Source organism: Pelodiscus sinensis, chromosome 2 (genome assembly GCF_052426305.1).
Source record: "Pelodiscus sinensis isolate ZL-2025 chromosome 2, ASM5242630v1, whole genome shotgun sequence".
Taxonomy (NCBI): Eukaryota; Metazoa; Chordata; order Testudines; family Trionychidae; genus Pelodiscus; species Pelodiscus sinensis.
The window spans coordinates 9884562-9907694 of record NC_143053.1 but is presented as its reverse complement, the minus strand read 5'-3'; the positions used below and the strand labels follow the sequence as shown (position 1 = coordinate 9907694).

Sequence of the window (23133 nt, the reverse complement as noted above, 5' to 3'; positions counted from 1 at the left end):
TCTAGGAAGGGTGGAGAATCCTGGTTGGTATGGGGGAGCTAAGCCCAGATGCAAGGTGGTTGTTGTGGGAGGGAAGATCCCCCAAGCAGGGAAAGAACTAACAGGCCGGCAGACCTGGAGCATGGAACACTGAAGACAAGTCTTTGGGACAAAGACCTGAATGAAGGGCTGCAGGAAGACTAGTCACTCTCAGGCAGTGAAATTTGGAGAGTGGGGCCCTGAAAGTCACTGAGAACATGGCCCTGTTATTGAATTTCAGATGACAGGCTTACTGAGGTTATCCCTGGAAAGGAAAATGGGAGATACCGGACGTATATTTATATTTATTGTGGAACTTCAAAAATAGTTTTCTAAAAGATATGGGGGTAGTATTCTACTGGTTTTTGTCAGTTATGCCCAGAGGTGAACTTTATTTTAGACAATGAGACTATATTCCATTCATGACAGAAGGATAATGGAAATGGAGGCAGACATTTCTGTCTTGCTGAAGTCTGCTGGTGGTGGCATTCCACATGGGGCCACCCTATAGCATCTTATACATTTTATTCTATCTTCATCTCATTTTTCACTCAGGGACCCTTGTATTCAGAAAGTAGGAATGGTTCTTTGCACAACAACTTCCTTAGGAAAGTAACAGACCATTCAGATAAAGGTGAAATCTCTAATAATTAAGTGTATTCAGATTTTCATATCCTTTACACTTGAAAATATATTTTTACATACAAAAATGTTTTTAATCAGAAACAGTGTATAGATGTCCTTATTGCCAGTCATTTATTCGACCAAAATATTCTAAGACTCTGCAGCTATTGATTGTAGAATCTTCGTTTATCTCATATGCACAAAAGACTTTCATAACTCAGTTATGGTACACCACAAAGACAGATGACAGGGTCGATCTACTCAGATCATCACCATGATAAATATCTTTCCACTGATTATGCTATTTGAGAATCTTTAATGCCAGACATGCTGTGCCCAGAATGTAAATTCAAATCCAATGCATGATACGCTGTACAAAACTAGATATCTTGAGGCATGTAATGAGATAACATCTATTACCATAAATTACGAAGTGATTTACGCGTAAACGAAGGTTGTCATGAAATTTAATTTTAATGGCTTGATAATCAAGTAAGAAACACAATAATTACCATAACTAAGTTTTTCAATAAATTAAAATCACTGCTGCTGGCAATATATTATGTATGTAACAAAAATAATGTAACACCTTTCAAGGGCTCTCTGCTATATTCTGCTATTTTAATTTTGTAGTTAAATACCAAATCACTATGACAAATAAGTTGAGTTTCTAATTATATTCATCACATTTCAACACTCATAGAAAAGAATCTCTCAATAGTCCCCTGCAGAGTTGAGCAGCAGCATCTCTTACGTTAAAGAAGACTAAATGTAACTGCTAAACAGCATTAAGGGATACAGAAACACTCTGCACTCATGCTACCAGTATTACAGCAGTATTTCCTGCAGCTGCACAGTCATGCTCTTTAAATGCTGAAGTTAGAATCTAACATAAAAGTGTTTTTCTCAAAAATTTTGTGCAGATGTGAGGCTCAAGTAACATAGAAAAGTGATTTACAATGTATTTTCCCAAAACTATATAAAACCATAGATAAGAAAGTTCGTATCACGAGCTGTATATTTAGCGGAGGTGATTAACAAAACAGACATAGTCTAGTACAAACATTTTAATTAAGTGAAGCTACAATCAGTATTCCATCTAAACTGCGGGGCAGCACAGTTTAACAGGTGATGAATCAGCCCCACCCAGTTAGTTAGCTCTGTGCACTAAGCCCTAAGCCTCTGACTGGGCTGAGTTCATTAATCACCTGTGAAGCTGTGCTGCCCTGTAGCTTATAGGGAACACTAGCTAAAATACACACCAGTCAGACTAACCAGACTGTGACCAGCATCACTTACAACTCTCACAAGCCACCAATGAAAAACAATAACTTACAATGTATATATCAAAGCCACAAGAAACTCAGATATTAAAGTTTGATAATCTGCAAAACATGCTACAAAAGAACAACACACATATGAGAATATCTTTCCAATGAACAACAAACTGTAAGACAAGACTCTCCGCTCCCAAAGATCACACTGCTTTCATCTACTGAATGGTTTGGTGGCCATCAATCCTAGCCCTCCAATTCTTATTTTCTAAAGATGTCAGCAAGCACAGAATTCTCCTGTAAAACAATATATTCCAAGTGCACTAGCCCTCCAAATGCAAGAATTGCTCATCATAGTAGGAGGACCCAGAGGAGAATTTTCAATACCACAGGTACTGAGTTAAGGAAGTAGCTGAGTTGGTCTGTAACTAGAAAACTTAAATAATGAATAGTCTAGTAACACCTTAAAGACTAACAAAACATGTAAATGGTATGTGTTAGGGAGTTCTGTTTATGTATAGTTTAATTGATCTACCTCATTAAAGTGTAATGTTATAATGGTGTTAAGGTCAGTAATTGGGGCAACCAAAATGGAGTCCATGACCCTTGCAATAAGAATCCATGTTGCATCTCCTCAGACACTGACCTCTCAGAAACCAGTCTAAACCAAATTTTCCCAACCAAATAGTCACAAGAGTTCTATTCTCCTCATACTTTTCCCACCCTTGTGGCTTTATAAAGACTGTGCTGTCTAAGCCTCAGTGTTGTCTGCCATAATGGCAGCAGTGCACAGGTATATCTGAGCTACCATCTGACAACGATGGACAACTCTGCAGTGCCTACAGCAGAGGAAATAGGAGATTACCATCTTCACCAACACACTGCCTGCTCATAATACCAACAGCCTGTGATTCGTCTTTACCCACCAGTCCAGGACAAAACATCATGGGACTCCCCAGTGCTTCTCCCCAAAGGCTCTAAATCTGCCTCTGGGTAGAAGTCCTGGGCAACTCCTCAGGAGAGAAAGGTCACTGTATTTAAGGGTTATTCTTACCATTTTAGAACGCTAGGCCAAAGAGTTTGATTTAGTGGGTCTCACCCGTCAAATCTCTGTTTGTGCTGTCACTATCACCAGTTTGGTTCTATGTTTGTTATATCTGCGTCGCGTTGTCTCCCCATTTCTCCCTCTTTTGTAATGAATCCCTAAACAACATTTTACCTTGTTTCCACCTGAACATCGCCATCTCCTTTCTTTATTGCACCTACACCAGAGGGAGGTGAAGGAGAGACCCACTTCAGTGATTAATTCACAGCTGATAGACCCTGACAGGGAGGCTGATCCTGTCCTTCTGACAAGGGCACCAAGCAGTATTTGTAACGGTTTGTGCTGCCTTTGCCTTTGGGGCAACAACTGGAAAGGGAAGTATGAAGTGCACTTCCCCTCCACAAAGATAAAAGACAAAAACATAAGGATGGATACATTGGATCAGACCAATGGGTCCACCTATCCCAGTGTCCTTGCTTCTCAGAGTGGCTAGTGCTAGATCATAGAATCATAGAACTGGAAGAGACCTCAGAAGGTCATCAAGTCCAGCCCCTGCTCTAGGCAGGACCAGTTCCAACTAAATCAACCCGGCCAGGGCTTTGTCAAGCCAAGACTTAATGATGGTCCAAAGGGAGTGAAAACAAAGTGCTTTATCAAGGGATCCACGCATTCAATCCCAGCTTCTAGTAGAAAAAGGTTTAGGGAAACACAGACCATAAGGGTTCTGTCCATGACCCCACCTTGGCTACTAGCCATTGATGGGCCTATCCTCCATGAATTTATCTAATTCTTTTTTGAACCCAATTATATTTTTGGACATCACAACAGCCCCTACCAACAAGTTGCACAGGTTGACTAGGTGTTATGTGAAGTACTTCCTTTTATTTGTTTTAAACCTGCTGCCTATTGATTTCATTGGATGACTCTGGTTCACAAGTTATGCAAATGGATACAAAATACTTCCTTATTCACTTTCTCCACACCATTCATGATTTTATGGACTTCTATCAGACCTCCCTTATTGTCTTTTTTCCAAGCTGAACAGTCCCTATATCTTTACTCTCTCCTCATATGGAAGATGTTCCATACCCCTAATCATTACTGTTTCTTTTCTTTGTACCTTTTCCAATTTTATACACCTTTTTGGGGACAAGGCAATAAGAACTGTGTGATGTTATATTCCCGTATTTTATGGAAATATGCTTTTGAATGTGCATACGCATAACTCAAGTAGGATTTCTGCAAAATGTGGCATACAATCTTTTAGTGAAAAGCTGGTAATCTGCTGAACGTGTATATTCTGTTGTGTGCGTGTATTTTTCCTGTTTGTGAAGTTAGAAATATGAAGTATAAACCTATTACTACTCTAGGTCTTCTAGTGAAAGGAGCTTAATGGCCCAGAGCCCAAGATAATGAGCTGCCAATAGTTTTGTTTTTAAGCTCAAACTGTGGCTGGTCCTTCAAAGACATGTGACCATACCTTATGGTGCTGGAATCCATCTTTAATTCTGTACTCTTCACGGGGGCGGGGGGATTGGTGAGAATGGAACTAAGGATTCCCACTTTGGGGAAATTCCATTTAAGGCACGGGGAGCAAACAATGCCTGTCTTCAACTGTTCTCCTCATAAGAGGACACAAGAAAAGAAGAAGCTATTAGACTTGGGTCAAGGAAAAGAACAGCTCTGTCTTGAAGAATTTTTCTTGAAATAAGGACTAAGGTGAGGAATTATGTTTGGTCACAGTTTCTCTTACTGTATTTAGGTTTAACTGGCTTGTTTTGTTTATATTACCATGGTAACTTACTTTGAGCTCTGTCACTACTGCCAACCACTTAAATCCAACTTTTTATACTTTATATAATCACTTTTGTTCATCATCAAACCTAGTATAAATAATTGTTACCTGTAGGGGAACAACAGCTATTCATCTCTCACACTGAGAAAAGGAGCAAAATTTTATGAGCCTACTCTGTAAAATTTTTATACAGGAATGTCACCACTGCCAACCTGATAGCAGACCTATGTAACTTTGTTCTCACCCACAATTATTTCCAGTTTGAGAACAACTTATACCTCCAGATCAGCGGCACAGCCATGGGTACACGCATGGCCCCACAGTATGCTAATATCTTTATGGCTGACCTAGAACAACATTTCCTCAACTCCGGTCTCCTTTTACCCCTTCTCTACTTACGCTACATCGATGACATCTTTATGATCTGGACGCATGGCCAAGAAACACTGGAGACGTTCCACAGAGATTTCAACAACCTACACCCCACCATCAACCTCAGCCTGGACCATTCTACACGAGAGATCCATTTCCTGGACACCACAGTACAAATCAACAATGGAAAATTAGACACCACCCTCTACAGAAAACCCATTGACTCATACAGTTACCTACATGCTTCCAGCTCCCATCCAGCACACACCATACGATCCATCATCTATAGCCAAGTCCTTCGATACAACCGCATCTGTTCTAATCCCACCGACAGAGACCAGAAACTTCAGGATCTCTACCAAGCATTTATAAACCTCAACTACCCACCCAGAGAAATAAAAAAGCAAATTGAAAGAGCCAGACGAATACCTAGAAACCATCTACTTCAAGACAGACCCAAGAAAACCAACAATAGAACACCACTTGTCATCACCTACAGCCCCCAATTTAAACCTGTCCAACACATTATCAATAAACTACAGCCTATACTGGAACAGGATACTAAACTCCAAGAGGCTCTGGGAGACAGACCCATAGTCTCCTATAGACAACCACCTAACCTCAAGATGATTCTTACCAACAACCAGAGGACATACTACACTAATACCAACCCTGGTACCTTCCCTTGCAACAAACCCCGTTGCCAGCTTTGTCCACATATTCACTCTGCTGATACCATTATTGGACCTAACCAAGTGAGTTATAAGATCAAGAACACATATTCCTGCGCATCCAGAAATATAATTTATGCTATCATGTGCCGAAAGTGTCCGTCTGCTGTGTACATTGGACAAACGTCTCAGACACTTTGCCAAAGGATCAATGCCCACAAAACAAATATTAGACAGGCTCACAAAGAAAAAACAGTTTCTTGCCATTTCAACCAGAAAGGACACTGTCTCAACAACTTAATTACCTGCATCATGCTTCAGAAGCCTTTTAAATCTGCACTTGAAAGGGAATCCTCTGAACTGTCGTTCATGCTAAAATTCAACACTCTACGTGGGGGGCTCAACAAAGACTCTGGCTATCTTACCCATTACAAAGATAGCCTCCCCAATTATCACCTCTAATACCATTAGCTCACAGACATTTACCTTTCCCTCCTCCCCCCCCCCACCCCCGCAGCCCCCTTCTGTTCTGAAATTTGATTTGTCCTTTTCATATGTGTTCATTTTTTTTAATTGTATACTTTGGTATATATGGTTGTGACTATTTTCTTCCACTATTTGATCTGAGGAAGTGGGTCTGGCCCACGAAAGCTCATCATCTAATAAACCATCTTGTTAGTCTTTAAAGTGCTACATAGTCCTGTGTTTTGTTTCAGCTACACCAGACTAACACGGCTACATTTCCATCACTGCTCTCAAGATGCTATTGTTACATATGTATTAATAGTTATTCAACAGTAACCACTGAGCATCCCATATATAAATAAATTTATGTTTTTCTTCAAAAACTATAATGGCTGCCTAAAACCTTCATTATTTACTCAGATGATGATTTTGTAGTCAACAGTGATCATTATAGGATTGATCCAGGCAGCTGCAGTGTCAAATTTGGAGGTAGTGTTTCATTTAAAAATAGAGGGCTGGGTAATGTACCCCCTCTCATGGAAAAATCATTGGCACCAATAGCTTGAAAATATAATTCAATTCTCCTCAAGGAGTGAGGAATACCTTTTGATGACAATCTGCCACTATTAACAGTACTGGAATGTTTCCCTTACAATGGTTTCATCCTTACAAGTAACCTTGGTTTAATGAGAATCTGTGAGATGAAGGAGGTTGAAGGACAGTTAAAGAGATAATGGCAGAAATCCTGAGCCAAAGATGACTTACTGGCATGTATCTTAAGGTCTTGCAGTATAGTTGTGAGAGGCAAAGCATCTGCAAACCTCTTGAGAAACAGTAGTATTCCATATGGTAGATAAACTGTTTAATGAAATTTAGTTTCTCAAAGAGGCTTATCTGACTACCCCGAAAGCAAATTGCTGGTTATTTTGCAGAAAAAATTACTTCGATTTACAATAAGTTGCCCACATCCACAATAATAAAGCAGGATCTTGAGAAATCGAAAGCAAAAGTGTATCTGGATTTAGAACTGGGTGTTCACATAGGCTCTCTCTGTGGTAAGTAAATTCTATTCCTCACCCTGGTTTGGACATAAAGGCCTTCATGGCTGATGAATATTGAAAAAGAAGAGCTAGGTTACTTGGAGGCAGACTGTCAATTCCATCTTTAAGGGCAGAACAGTGAGCATTCTAAAGGAAGTAAGTGCAGATCTTAGCAGAAGAAACCAACAGTCCATAACACTTGTCAATTAACCAGCAATCTGTCTTTCATTTTTGTTTCAGAGTATGCAGGAAATGGGCAGTGAAATGCCTTCCGAAGAAACAGAAGCAGTCAAATTCACCAATCATCAAATCAGAAAAACTTTTTCTCCCTAAAACTCCTAAAGCAGTATGTGTAGATTCATTCCTAAAACACACATTAGCTCACCTCTCCCCACAACCTGGGAGGAGGTAGAGGGGAAGCAATGTGTAATTGATGGCTATTTTGCTGGGAGAACATTATGAGGGAAGATGGTTGGGAGGGGGTCTGAGTATCTTACCCAGAGAACATCATGCTTCAAATAAATTAACATTACTTTTCGAGGAAGCCTCTACTTAATGTTTTGTCATCATGAGACTAATTTTCTCCCAAAATAATAAAATAAATTCACTTCTTATAAGCATCACAGAAGAAATAGGGTCTTAGGAAAAATTTGAGAGTGTCATGGTCTCAACTCTATTTATTGTGTGTTTAGGACTATGTCCAGCTATGTGACATGCACTTTCCAGATATTAAAAAACGATGGTGCCTGCTACTAAGAACAAACAGTCTAACAACTGTGGAATGGACAGGTAAGTGCCCAAGGACACCAATGAAGGGAACAAACCACAAAGCTAACCTACAGTAATTGCTCCCCATTTCTTTTATTCTGTTTCCAATTTCTTTTGTGTATTTCTCCTTTTCTCAAAATAGTCATTATGGTAGAAGTGAACTGTATGAAGAAAAGTCTATTCTGTGCAAAGATTATATATTAATAAATTCAATCTACTTAAGTGAATAAAAACTGAGATTTCAACATCAAAATACACTGCGTTTAAGGTAAATCAGGAGCCATTATATTATCAAACTTTTAGAAAACATAGCCAGTCAATCCAACAGTCTATGTCCTTTATACAATGCTGAACCCATTCGTCCGTTCCACAAACAACAATCACCTTGTTTCCTGCAATTAATTTTACAGGAAGAAAACTGCAGACAAAATAAATTACACCAAGAAATTCTTAGCATTCAAAGATACATCTTCACAGAAACAAAAACAGACTACAGTCTGTGAAACTGTACAATGATCTTAAAAAATTAAATTGTTCACAGAAATTGAGAGAATAAAGCTAGAGTAGTATCTCTCTAATGACAAAAGCACTTACCGCTGACATTCCCCTGCATGAAGAACTAGGTCCTCATTGTTTTTAGCACTAACGGTCAGCTCATGTTCAGTTGAATTGAAGACATCAAGGAGTAGATGGCATTGTCGGGTGCTGTTTGGAAATGAAAAAGAAATTAATACTATAGCTAGCTACAGTAACAGAGTATTTGAACTATATATGTATAAAATGGAATTACTGTATTATAATTTATTTTAATCTTTTCCAATCACGTTATCTTAATTTTCCTCAAAAACTAACTCTGCTAAATCTTGTCAAGATTTTAAAAAGGATCATGCATTGCTGAACAATAGCAGAACGTAGTTATGATCAGCACGTCCCCATGTCACCTATCTAGTGGAATCACTTCTGCGGCGAGATCTACACTGGCAGAGAAAAATCAAAGTAACATATGCAATTCCAGCTACAATTGCATAGCTGGAGTCAAGGGATGTTACGTCAATTTCCTGGGGCATCCCCAGCACGGGAGGTTGATGGGAGAAGTGCTCTCATCAATTTCCCTTATTCCTCATGACTGTGAGAGTACCACCAACGATGAGAGCGTCATCAGCATTCATTTAGCACAGGGGCAGGGAATCTTTTTTGGGTCGAGGGCCACTGAACCACAGAAAAATCAGTCAGGGGCCAAGGGCTACAGGGAGGCAGTGGGGGGACTGGAGTGTCAGCACAAGCTCCCCAATGCTAGAGGAGGCCCTAATCCTCAGGGGCTAGATCCAGGCAACCCAGGGGCTGCATTCCATCCCGAGGCTTTAGGTTCCCCACCCCTAATTTAGCGGGTCACCCCACTAAATCGAATGCCGAAAGATTGACTGCCGTATCCTCAAAAGTATCGTGAAGTCGTGAGTATAGTGCACACTTTTTTTCCCATTTTTTTTAACGTCAAAGTCAGGGTGTGCAATATCCATAGGAGGTTTTTTTTTATAAAGTTTTAAACTCACCCTTAGCGGGCACTAGCTGGGGGGGGCCAGGCACGGGCTGGGCTGGAGGGGGGGGTGACGGCAGGCGCGAGCTCGGCACACTGGCAGCGGAGCGGGGGACGCTCCCCCAGCAGGCACGAGCTCAACACACCGGCAGCTGGGCAAAGGAGAACCCCCCCCCCTCCGGCAGGCACGAGCTCAGCGTGCACAAGCTCAGCTGGGCAGGGGGGCCCGGCAGCAGGCGCGAGCCCCTTCCTTCCTAGCATACCTTAAAATCTCACATATAATGGGGGTGTGCATTATAGATAAGAGTTTAGTTTATTCAAGAAGTTTGACCTTTAAAAGGCAGATGCGCATTATACATAGGTGCGCATTATACTTAAGATTTTATGGTATTAAAAGACTGCCTTCATTAAACCATGGAGTTTCTCAATTCTCTATAAAAGACAACGTTACTAAACATGAGTTGGTTGACAGTCCTTTTAAGGCCCAGGTTACTAAGATCAGTATTGTTTCAAAGAAAAAAAATGCAGACAGCATAATCAGCTGCAAACAAGGAGGAAAAATCAATAGCATATTATAAACCCACCTGGCTCTATGCAAACCACTAACAAGCATACCATGAACAAATGATTAAGAACCCACACTGGGAACCATTTATCTAGAATACCCCCTACAACAGTCTTCATTATAGGTTTACTAGGTTTATTTCAACTGAGTTTTTAGAAGTCTTAAGAAATAGAGCTTCCAAATTTAACTTTTGATCTTCACTAAAAAATCGGTTCTCAGTCTGAAAAATTGTTTTGCTGTTCTTCTCACTAAACCCCCTGCAAGTTGGGTCTGCTGCTAGTAATTAAGGGTCTAGAAATGCGCAGTTGGTAGAAGTGTTAGCTGTTTTAATTTTTTAAACTGTCACTTTGAAATTGAAGCCTAATATTTCTATTATGAACAATATTCATGTTATATTCATGTAAATATTTCAATCTGTAAATGAAAACCTTATCTATTTAAGAAAGGCAGAACTGAAGTAAATAAAAGGCCAGAACTACACTATAAACTTATATTAATACATAACTACATTGCTCACGGATGTGGATTTTCCACATCCCAGGACGATGTAGTTATACTAACCTAACCCACAGTGCAGACAATTGTATCTTGGTGGGAAAGCTTCTCCTGTGTGCACAGCTGCCACTCTTGTGGAGATGGATTAACTACAGTGACAGAAGCTCTCCCATCTGTGTAGTAGTGTCCTCACTAAATTTCTACAGATGTACTGGTGCAGCTGCACCACTGCAGCTTTTTAAAGTATAGACCTGCCCCTAAGACTATTATTATGTGTACTATGCCTAATGAAAGAGAACGTATTATGTAATAATTCAGAACCCTAATAGAACCAAGGGGAATGGATGGATTTTTGATATTATCATGGTTAAGTCTGGACTGATAGATAGCTGCGGTCCCCTCAATTCTGTAACCTGGGTGCTTTTCAGAAGGCTTCCCTGTGAAAGCAACAATTCCTGATCTACTCTCTTACAGCCTCCAGCACGTAAATCACTCCCAACTATATTGTGCAAGTTTTATAGCCAGCCATTCTGAATTACACAGGAGGGCAACACCAGCAAACACCAGGTCCCAGACTTTCCCCAGAAATGGGTGTCTTGTACTATCCAGCACCCTCCTACACAATGCAAGCTCATATATAGTCCACCATTTCATTAATACGAAATTATATGCATAAATCTTGTTATCCCAAAGGGAGTTTTCCAAATACTTCAATCTAAATTAACTGGTTTAGATAAAACAAAATTATTAACTATAAAAAGATAGATTTTAAGTGTCAACAAATAATGTGGCATATATATTAGAACTGATTACAGTGAAGTAAAAGGTAGAACACAAACAACAGCTAACTTTACAATTTAAATGAATATAAATCAAAGGTCTCTCTCACTGTGCGTTCCAACAGTCTTATTGACTGAACCATCTTCAGTCAGGATTTCTCTCCACCCACACCCCAATCCAACACTGCTTCCTTTTTTCTTCAGGGTTGACACTGCCATGGGTACAGAGCAAGGGAGAGGTATTTGGGACACACATTCTTTCCTCTTTTAGCTCTTTCTCTTGCACAAGAATCATTTCCAGCTAATGTTCAGGAGATAGAAAATCTACATGGCTGGGAACCTCTATTTCCTTTTCTGTCAGTGGTTTAATGTGCTTGCAAATCCAGCAGTGGTCTATGATGTGACCCTCAGCAAAGCACTTAAGGCAGACAGAATGCCAGTCACTCCACAGCACAGGTTTCTTGCAGCCAGCACAAGGCTTAAAACTCAGAGACCAGGGCATACTTCAACACTGTTAATAAGAGGGAAACCAGGCTCCAAGAAAAACAAAAATGAAGAGCTACACTTTCAAAGCCCACAAACTTAAGTATTTACAGAAAGGAAAATCATTTCCCTGTAAGGAGAAACTTTACAACCAACACCATCTATCAATGGTGGATGGTAAGAAGGAATTGAATGTGGCCTAGGGTGATGGTTTTCAAACTTTTTTTCTCATGATCCAGTTGAAAAAAATTGTTGATGCCCATGATCCAGTATGATTATATCTTTTGATGAGAGTGCAGGCTGTAGGGTATGGCTGTGGGATGAGGGTTTTGGGGTAAGGAAGGGTGTGGGGGGGGAGGCTTTGCCTAGGGGTGTGGGTTCTGGGTAGAGCCAGAGATGAGGGAGTTGGGGTGTAGGCTGGGGACAGTGAGGCAGAGAGATTCAGTATGTGGGCAGGGAATCTGGACTGGGGTACAGGAGTGCAGGCTATGGGATGGGGCCGGGGTGAGATGTTTGAGGTACAGGAGGGTTTTTCTGGGTTGGGGGGGCTCAGGGAATTGTTGGGGCATAAGCTTACCTCCGGCGACTCTTGGTCAGTGATGCAGTGGCATGATAAGGCAGGCCTGCTGCCTGTCTTGGCACAGTGGACCACACTGTACCCTGAAAATGACCAGCAGCAGGACCAGCTCCACAGGCTGTCCCCACCCCAAGCTCTGGCTCCACACTCCCATTGGCAAGTTCCTGGTTTGTCTCTAGGCACTGACAAGCAAAAATGAACAGAGCTCATTTGGGGCTTGTTTTGAAATGGGATTGGCTTCATTTTTTGGCTTGTTTTGCTTTATCTTGTAAAAGTTGGCTACTCACCTCCAGCTAGGAGCCAGACCTGCTGTTGACCACTTCCTGGGCACAGTGTGGTCTGCAGTGCAAGGACTGCCAAGAAACTAGCCTTAGCACACACACCGCCCCCCCCCCCCCCCCCCCCGGCCATCTTGTCTACCTATAGCAAGGTGACCCAGTGCCTGTCTTTTCGCAACCCAGTAGTAGGTCACAACCCATACTTTGAAATTCACTGGTCTAGGCACCATTGCTCTTTATACCATCATGAAGCCATCACCAAAAAAAGAACTTTAACATACAGAATTTTCATAAAATAGCTATTGGCTCAAGACATACCTCAAACAAAATGAAGACAATGAAACTGAAACAGATTATTTAGAAGAAAGGTTTTAGTATTGATCGGGTAATTATAATAGCAGCAAATATCGCTCTGAATAAAAATGATTTTCCTGTGGGACGACACAGTGATGTCATCACAACACTCTGCATCCCACAAGCTCCGCCCCCACATGGCCTCCTTGCCCCAGACACGGGTTGGGGACCGGCAAAGCCGCCTGGCAGCTCAGCCTGGGCAGATTCCAACGTCTGAAAGGCTACGGCCAGAGCTGAGCAGGCAGGATCCTTGGGAGGCATAATCTGCCCAGGCCAGTTGGCTTTGCCATCCCCAAACAGCTCCTGGCGCTTGGAGCAATTCCATCCAGGGGCTGGGCACCACTCAGGATCATCATGCTGCAGGGAATGGGGCTGCAGCAGTGCCGTCGCAGCCACTGCTCAGAGGGGAAACCTCAGATAGAAGCTCTGGGGTGGCTGGACCTGGGGATGTTGAGGGCCTTCCCAGTGGTCACAGGCACCATGCGGGAGTAGGCCGGCCCATAGGGGAAGGGGCGCAGGGCCTGGTGGCTGAGTGGAGGTTCTGGTTGCATGCTGGACCAGCCAATGGCTGGTTGTAGTGTACGACCGCGTGCGTGGTACGGGCTGAGCTTTGACTTGCTGTCCAGGGACAGGGGCCACAAGGCCATGATCTTCCCAGGCAGGGTCTCTCAGCCAACCTAGCCCAGAGAGTTGTTTCAGCTTGTGTGAGGTCTGACTCACTCACATAAGGAACAGGGGCAGCTCTGTACCCTGCGTCCCCAACCACGCGCCGCCCTATCCTCCGCTGTGCCCTGAGTGTCCCCACCAGCACCAAGCCTAAGCAATCACCAGCACCAAGCCAAAGGAGAGATCCAACAGCGTTGCAGAGGCTGCCAAAACAGCCAGTGGTGGTCCCTGCCTCTGCATGGTGGCACCCAGAGACTGCCCTCACTGCATGGCCCCCTTGGCCCTTTTTCCATCCTCTGATCTCAGCCCCCTCCAGCTCCCTCCTCACAGACTCCCATCTTGGCATCCCAAAGGAACTCCCGCTGTCTGCCCCTTCCTCCAGCCTCTTTCTCTGCCTCCTTTCCATTTCCTCTAACTACAAACATCCCCCTTTTCTGCATCTCAGAACCCCATCAATGCCACCTTTGCCACTCCTCTTCTCCAGGCAGCTGCTGAGATCCAAACACCTGGAACAGCCGCACCACCCCTCCCCCGCAAAATTCCTCCCTATGGACTTGGCGCCATTTCTTTGCTGGTTAGGTTGCCTGTTCATGGGAGGGGGCAGGTGTGCATAGGGAGGGAGGAAAGGGGATAAGGGTATATGTGGGGATGGGTGATATGGTAAGGGTGGGGATGAGGGGGATATAGGAATGAAGGTGGGGGATGGGCAGCGTGGGGATTCGGAGAGGGAGTTAGAAAAGGCTGGGGGGTTTAGGAATATGGAGGAAAGAGGTGGGGGCAGGGATACGCAGTGGAAGGGTGCGGAGGGGTTAGGGAGGATGGATGGGTGTAGGAAGGGAAGGAGGGAGATGGGCAGGAAGGGAGGGAAGGGGCTAGGGAGGATGGTGGGTGTAGGAATGGAGGCAGGGGAATCGGGGTGTAGAAATAGAGGATGGAGGTGGGGCTAGAAATGGAAGGAGGGGGGATGGGATGTGGGCCATGGACTATTTTATTGGCATGTGGGGGAGATTATCTGGCAATTGAAGGACATGAGTAGGTGGGATGGGCCAAGAGTTTTCGAATAGAAGGGCCCATCGTGAGGTGTGGTGGGTAGGAGTGGAGATGGGTGCAAGTGACTTGGAGCCATGGAGAGCGCAACTGGGCTCAGCGTAAGATTAACGGGCTCTCTGGCCATGAAAACGGCCAATGAGAGGGTGGGTTGACAAGCATAATGAGCAGGGGGCGCAGCCCTCTTGTAATTATTAAAAGTACTTTATTTTCATTATTGTTCATTGATTTTAGGCACCCAAAGATTGAAAATTTTGATCTTTGATGATCCGTGGGATGGAAGTCACTATAAATTATTCAACTATCACCTACGAGAAACAGGTAAAAATCCACTTAGGAAAAAATAAGCAAAACTTACTACCGTAAAGTCGCAAATATAATGCGCACTTTTTTCCTGTTTTTTTAACATCAAAGTCGGGCTGTGCATTATCCATAGGAGATTTTTTTTTTAAGTTTTAAACTCACCCTCAGCAGGCACAAGCTTGGCACGCCGGCAGCTGAGCAGGGGTCGCTCCCCCGGCAGGTGCGAGCTTGGCGCGCCAGCAGCTGGGTGGGGTAGGCTCCCCCCCCCCCCGGCAGGCACGAGCTCAGTGCGCGGACAGCTAGGCAAGGGAGGCTCCCGCAGCAGGCACGAGCTCGGCGCGCCGGCAACTGGGTGGGGGAGGCTCCCGCCCCCGGAAGGCGCGAGCTCAGCACGCACAAGCTCAGCTGGGCAGGGGACCCCGCGCCAGGCACGAGCCCCTTCCTTCCTATGCATACCTTAAAATCTCATGTATAATGGGGATGTGCATTATAGATAAGAGTTTAGTTTATTCAAGAATTTTGACCTTTAAAAGGCAGATGCGCATTATACATAGGTGCGCATTATACTAGAGATTTTAGGTAGTTCATTATTATCCAGCAGCATGCAGAAAATAGTCAAAAATAACAAACAACAACACTAATACCATCATAATTTCAGACAAGAGACATGGAAGAAGGTACCCATTATAAAAGGAAATGGTTTGAAAACAAAACAGCAAGATGAAAATATATAAACTGAAAATTTTTTCCAATGCACAAAAAACTGCTTGACCACAAAGTCAGATTTTCTAAGGCAAAAGTAGGTTATAATTGGTATCCTACAGTATCCAGCAGTTCCACACATCTCTCCATACCTCTAATTCCATTATGGAGCTTTTGTCTGTGTGGTGTTGTTGATATCTTAGGTTGCAAGGATCAAGGAAAGACTTACCTTGTTGCAGGAAGGGTACTGACATGTGTAAAGAAGACAGATGGCTCCACTTCCACATGAAGGCCCAGAGAGAGGTTCCTGTAATAGCCATCAACATGCCCTGGTCCCCCAGAGTATTTGAAATTCAAAATGGCTTCCAGTGTCTGAAAAAAATAATGGTAAATAAGTTATTAACTCCAGTTCATTTCTGTATATCATAACTGATTAATCAAATTAGGTCATGGAAAACGTGCATCAATAGTGATATTTCTAAAATCAGTCTTAATAAAATTCATTATGGATGCATGAAAATTGATTTGTAGTATGTTACAAATATACTCATAACTTCTGAAACAAAGGTGTCATTCATATATTAAACACATAAGACTATTCCTTCCTTAAAGACCATTTCAAAGTAGCATCTCATTGGCTAACCGATATTACAATGAGGGTGTATTGTAATGGTTTGCAACCACTAATATATTGCTATTATTGATGCTAATTTGGAGAGGGCTACTCTAGACTCCCTGCTTTTTCCTTAATGAGCTAGGTCTCCTGACACCATTTCCCATTTCAGTGTTAGGGTTGCCAGGTGTCTGGTACTGAACCAGGCAGTACGGTATTTTCGCCTCCTGTCCAGTAAAAAAATTCAGAAAATACCCGACACCTAAAATGTCTGGTACCTTCTGAATTTTTCCTGAACAGGAGGCGAAAATCCCAGGCTGTACGGCTCAATACGCAGGCAGCCTGGGAACCCTACTGCTTACCAGGTTCCACAGGGGAGCTACGCAGGGAAGGAAAAATGGCGGGTGGCTGCTGGCAGCCTGTTAGGGCCAAAAAGCCTCACCAGCGTTTTTTAAAGAGGCCATACTTTTTTTTTTTTTTTTAAGCTTAACTCCTCTCGGGGTCCTTTAAAAAAAAAAAAAAAAAAAAAAAAAACACCTCTTGGGGTCCTTTTTGTTTGTTTGTTTTTTTGTTCGGTATTTTTTCTGAAACCATCTGGTAACCCTATTCACTTTATGCCATCCAACACACAACGGATCTTTGATGTATCCAAATCACACTAGTTGTTGCAACAGATGTCTTAGGATGAAAATCCAGCAATTTCCCAAAAAGGTTCAGAAACAATGGCACATGGTATAACTTCAATCACCAATGCAGAAAAAAAAAGAGCGTGCCCAATACTACACCAAGTAAACCATTAATATACACTAGATGCCATCACTTTTCAAAAACCACACAGGAACAATCAGAGACCAGAACTGACTGAAAAAGTCCTAGTCATGTTGTAAAGTGCTTTGACGCACTTTTATTTTCAGGTCACAATGAAAATAAAAAAATCCATGAAAATTTCTATTGTTTAGCAATTCAGGGTTCTGCAATAATTGTATGCCTGGGTTCCACATTATCCCATTCACAATTCATCCAGAACAGTGCAGCTTAAGTTTGCTTCTTAATATAGCTCTAAACCAGTACTTACAACATCAACACAAGTAACAAATGGACATTCTGTGCAGTTACTTCTACTGCTTTTCCAATAACTGCTCATTTGACATTATTGAATTTAAGATTATGTCACTTCAGGTGGTGATCAATAGCAAGTACAAAAATTTAAAAAAAATGCAGGCCCACTATAAAGAAAATTTTGTTCTGTTTTTCCAAATGGCTTAGTTAACAAATGACAGAGCTGAAATAATCAAGTCCAGAGAGCTGACGCTGTTTAAGATCAAGATGGAACTAAACACAGAACTTTAGCATTTAATTAGAAATTCTGCAATAAAAAGCATGGATCTCTGTGCTTTATTTTATTGCTATAATATTCATGGCATGCCGCTGTACACAGTTGATGTGATAGGGTTTTCATTGTCCAGTGTAATCAGATATATATGAAAGCATTTATATAGGAAAACTGGTCAGTATATTTTCTTACACTAATGTATGAAGTTTGGTTGCAAATAGGTAGGTCAAGAACATATGGAACTACTCACTAACATCCCTACAGCTCAAACACTTGCTACAAATGTAGACGAAAACCTACTACAGTTTGAACGTCTCTAGTCCGGCAACACCCAAGGTCCAGCGTGATTTTAGAGAAGCTTGCTCCTTAGTTTGTGTAAACAGGGCTTTAATCTTGGCAAATTATATTTATTAGCCAGAATGTTTTCCATAATAAGATTAGAAACTCACATATTGTAAAGAAAGCTCATACACACTAGTCAATATTTAACTGAAAACAGGCAACAAGTGTGGTATCTTAAGAATATTGTAACTTAAGTGATTATCTTTATTACTCGTTGACTATGGAATTAATGGCAGTCATTTTATTTGCTGTGTTGGGGAAGCAATGGAAATAAGAGCTTCTCTTTCCAAATACAGCTTCCTAACCTGATTATGGAAAACAATCTCACTGATGTCATGGGATCAGACCTTAAAATTTAAAAATGACCTGTTGTGGTAGCATGTAATCTTTAAGTATACTTACTTAGAGATAGGTGCATCCTGGAGATGAATGCCTGCCTACGAAGATGGTGTTGCCAGGAGGGCTTTGGCTTCCTCGACCATGGGATACTATTCCAGGAAGGACTGCTAAGCAGGGATAGCGTTCACCTTTCGAGGAGGGGGAAGACCCTATTTGGACACAGAATGGCTAACCTAGTGAGGAGGGCTTTAAACTAGGTTTGACGGGGACAGGTGAGCAAAGCCAACAGGTAAGTGAAGAACATGGAGACCTGGGAGATGGGTCGGAAACGGGAGGGAGTGTGGGCTACAATGGCAGAGAGAAAGGAGGGTCAGGGCAAAACTGGGAGGCAAGGTCAAATCATGATCTTAGATGCCTATATACAAATGTAAGAAATACGGGAAATAAGCAGGAAGAACTGGAAGTGCTAATAAATAAGTATAATTATGACATTATTGCCATCACCGAAACTTGGTGGGATAATACACGATTGGAATGTTTGTATAGAAGGGTACAGCTTGCTCAGGAAGGATAGACAGGGAAAAAAGGGAGGAGCTGTTGCCTTATACATTAAAAATGAACACACTTGGAGTGAGGTGGAGATGGACATAGGAGACGGAAGTGTTGAGAGTCTCTGGGTTAGGCTAAAAGGGATTAAAAACCAAAGGTGATGTCATGCTAGGAGTCTACTACAGGCCACCTACCCAAGTAGAAGAAGTGGATGAAGCTTTTTTTAAACAACTAACAAAATCATCCAAAGCCCAAGATTTGGTGGCGATGGGGGACTTCAACTATCCAGATATATGTTGGGAAAACAACAATGAGGGGCACAGGCTATCCAATAAGTTCTTGGACTGCACTGGAGACAACTTTTTATTTCAGAAGGTTGAAAAAGCTACTAGGGGGGAAGCTGTTCTAGATTTGATCCTAACAAATAGGGAGGAACTGGTTGAGAATTTGAAAGTGGAAGGCAGCTTGGGTGAAAGTGATCATGAAATCATAGAGTTCACAATTCTAAGGAAGGGTAGAACAGCAAAATAGAGACAATGGATTTCAGGAAGGCGGATTTCGGTAAGCTCAGAGAGCTGATGGGTAAGGTCCCATGGGAATCAAGACTGAGGGGAAAAACAACAGAGGAGAGTTGGCAGTTTTTCAAAGGGACATTGTTAAGAGCCCAAAAGCAAGCTATTCCAATGTGTCGGAAAGATAGAAATATGGCAAAAGACTGCCTTGACTTAACCAAGAGATCTTGCATGATCTAGAAATAAAAAGGAGACTCATAAAAAATGGAAAGTAGGACAAATTACAAAGGATGAATATATGCAAACAGTACAGGAATGCAGGGGCAAGATTAGAAACGCAAATGCACAGAATGAGCTCAAACTAGCTACGGGAATAAAGGGAAACAAGAAGACTTTTTATAAATGCATTAGAAGCAAGAGGAAGACCAAGGACACGGTAGGCCCACTGGTCAGTGAGGAGGGAGAAACAGTAACAGGAAACTTGGAAATGGCAGAGATGCTCAATGACTTCTTCGATTCGGTCTTCACCAAGAAGTCTGTAGGAATGCCTAACATAGTGAATGCTGGTGGGAAGGAGGTAGTTTTAGAAGGTAAAATAAAAAAAGAACAAGTTAAAAATAACTTAGAAAAGCTAGATGCTTGCAAGTAACCAGGGCCTGATGAAATGCATCCTAGAATACTCAAGGAGCTGATAAAGGAGGTATCTGAGCCTCTAACTATCATCTTTGAAAAAATCACGGGAGACAGGAGAGATTCCAGAAGACTGTAAAAGGGCAAATATAGTGCCCATCTATGAAAAAGGAAATAAGAACAACCCAGGAAACTACAGACCAGTTAGTTTAACTTCTGTACCAGGGAAGATAATGGAGTAAGTAATTAAGGAAATCATCTGTAAACACTTGGAAAGTGGCAAAGTGATAAGAAACAGCCAGCATGGATTTGTAAAAAAGAAATCATGTCAAAGCAATCTGATAGCTTTCTTTAATAGGATAACGAGTCTTGTGGATAAGGGAGAAGCGGTGGACGTGGTGTACCTAGACTTTAGTAAGGCATTTGATATGGTCTCGCATGATATTCTTATCAATAAACTAGGTAAATACAACTTAGATGGGGCTACTATAAGGTGGGTGCGTAACTGGCTAGATAATCATATTCAGAGAGTAGTTATTAATGGTTCACAATCCTGCTGGAAAGGCATAACAAGTGGCGTTCCGCAAGGGTCTGTTTTGGGACCGGCTCTGTTCAATATCTTCATCGACGATTTAGATATTGGCATAGAAAGTACGCTTATTAAGTTTACAGATGATACCAAGCTGGGAAGGGTTGCGACTAATCTGGAGGATAGGGTCATAATTCAAAATGACCTGGACAAATTGGAGACATGGTCTGAGATAAATAGGATGAAGTTTAATAAAGACAAATGTAAAGTGCTCCACTTAGGAAGGAACAATCAGTTTCATACATAATGGGAAGCGACTGTCTGGGAAGGAGTACGGCAGAAAGGGATCTAGGGGTTATAGTGGACCACAAATTGAATATGAGTCAGCAGTGTGATGCTGTTGCAAAGAAAGCAAACATGATTCTGGGATGCATTAACAGGTGTGTTGTGAGCAAGACACGAGAAGTAATTGTTCTGCTCTACTCTGTGCTGGTTAGGCCTCAATTGGAGTATTGTGTTCAGTTCTGGGCACCGCATTTCAAGAAAGATGTGGAGCAATTGGAGAGAGTCCCGAGAAAAGCAACGAGAATGTTTCAAGGTCTAGAGAACATGACCTATGAGGGAAGGCTGAAGGAATTGAGTTTGTTTAGTTTTGAAAAGAGAAGATTGAGGGGGGGACATGATAGCAGCTTTCAGATATCTAAAAGGGTGTCATAAGGAGGAGGGAGAAACCTTGTTCATCTTGGCCGCTGGGGATAGAAGAAGCAGCAATGAAATATACTAAAAATAGGTCTGGAAAAAGGGGAATGATCACTGAATGGCAGTATTTTCTAGCAGAGTCCAGCAGATAGTTTCTTGGCACAATGCTGTTCAATATCTTTATTAACAATTTAGAAGACGACAAAATCATTGTTGATAAAGTCTGAACATGTCAGAAGGATTGGTGAACTGGTAAATAAAGGACTGGTCATTTTTACACAACAATCTGGATCACTTGATTAGCAGGGCACAACACATAACATTTTTAAATGGCCATAAAGAATCCCACTGATGCTGAGCACCAAAACAGAAAGTGCCAAACTTCCTCTTGTTTGCTTAGTGTTCCTGGTCAGATCACCTAGGCAGGTCCTCATGGGAGGAAATTGACTTGAATGCAAAGAACTGAGGAGGTGGTGGTGTCAACGGGGCCCATTCTCTTATGAGGCCGAGGAGTATGGGAAGCCAGGGCAGAAGGATCTACAACTACTAAACCACATTCTCCCACCAAAACAGGAATCTAAACCCAGGAATCCTGAGTCTCAATATTCCTCTGTTGTCAGCAAATAGCTGTGAAACCTACTGGCAAAATGGTTGTATCATTGCCCTGTAGTAGCTAACACACATATAGAACAAACAGTTTCTACTGATACCCTCCATTAGGTCAACTGAAATCTGTGTGGTTAAGCTAAAAATTCCTATGTTAATCATGGATACGTAGGATGAAATACATATTTTTAATTTGTTTTTAACGTAGGAATGACATTAAAATCTACACAAAAAGATTAAGATAGTAAAGTAAAACAAATGTTAGGCAATGTAAGCATTAAGGCTGTCCTTTGACTCTTAATACTGCTCCTTTTGGCATATAATTTGCATGTTAAAGACTACATCATAGTATTTTTCTCACTGTGGCCTCATTCAAATTTCTTTTTAATCCTCATAATTCAAAATGTAATCCCATGCTTTCTTAACTATAGAATATCAGACAGTGATGGTCAAAAAAATCCTATCTTGGGTGGATGGGGCGCATGAGCATCTGAAGTGAAATCTGTCCAGAGAAATACTCAGACGGACTATTAAATTCCTCATGGGCTGTGAGAACATTTTGTAACATGAGCCCAACACTTTTTCTAGATGGATACCAACATTTCCTGGAGAAAGGGTAGTGTGACAGAAGCTAAAATCCAAGAATAAATAAGGAAAGGTGGGGGAAGGTAATGTACGAGCCAGCCGATATCTTTATTCATTCCTCTCTGATACAAATCAAACTTGTAAATGAAGTTAAGCTCCAACCCTTCCTTGTGTACTTGGCTTGTGGAATTGGCCTGAAACAACACTGTGACTTTGAGAAGCATTAATGAGTGCCCGGGCAGGCTAAAATGTTCTCCAACAGGTTTCTGTGTGTTGCCTTTTCGGATATCTGATTTGTGTCCATTGAGTCTTTCCCGTAGATGTGTTGGCACCGGGGCTGATGGCAGGGGTGGGTTCCTGGATCATTATGATGTAGGTGTGTTGCTTGGTTACTAGAAAGAATTTGTTTGAGGTTAGGGGGCTGTCTGTAGGCAAGGATTGGCCTTTCCCCCCCAAAGCCTGTAAGAGTGAAGGATCATGTTCTAGGACAGGTTGTAGATTGTTGGTAATGCGGTGGAGGGGTTTAAGAAGTGGGCTATAG

General features: G+C 42.0%; 1 protein-coding gene across 2 annotated transcripts in view; it reads right to left on the bottom strand.

Annotated features, from left to right (window-relative positions):
• The window catches only part of TRAPPC9 (trafficking protein particle complex subunit 9), a 655570-nt gene that overhangs the window by 442077 nt on the left and 190360 nt on the right, over positions 1-23133 (bottom strand). For both annotated transcript variants that reach the window (XM_075920070.2, XM_075920072.2), the window contains exons 18-19: positions 16085-16227; positions 8667-8777 (exon numbers count right to left, since the gene is read on the bottom strand). In XM_075920070.2, coding sequence (XP_075776185.2) covers positions 8667-8777; positions 16085-16227 — 254 coding nt within the window. The remainder of the gene's footprint in view (positions 1-8666; positions 8778-16084; positions 16228-23133) is intronic.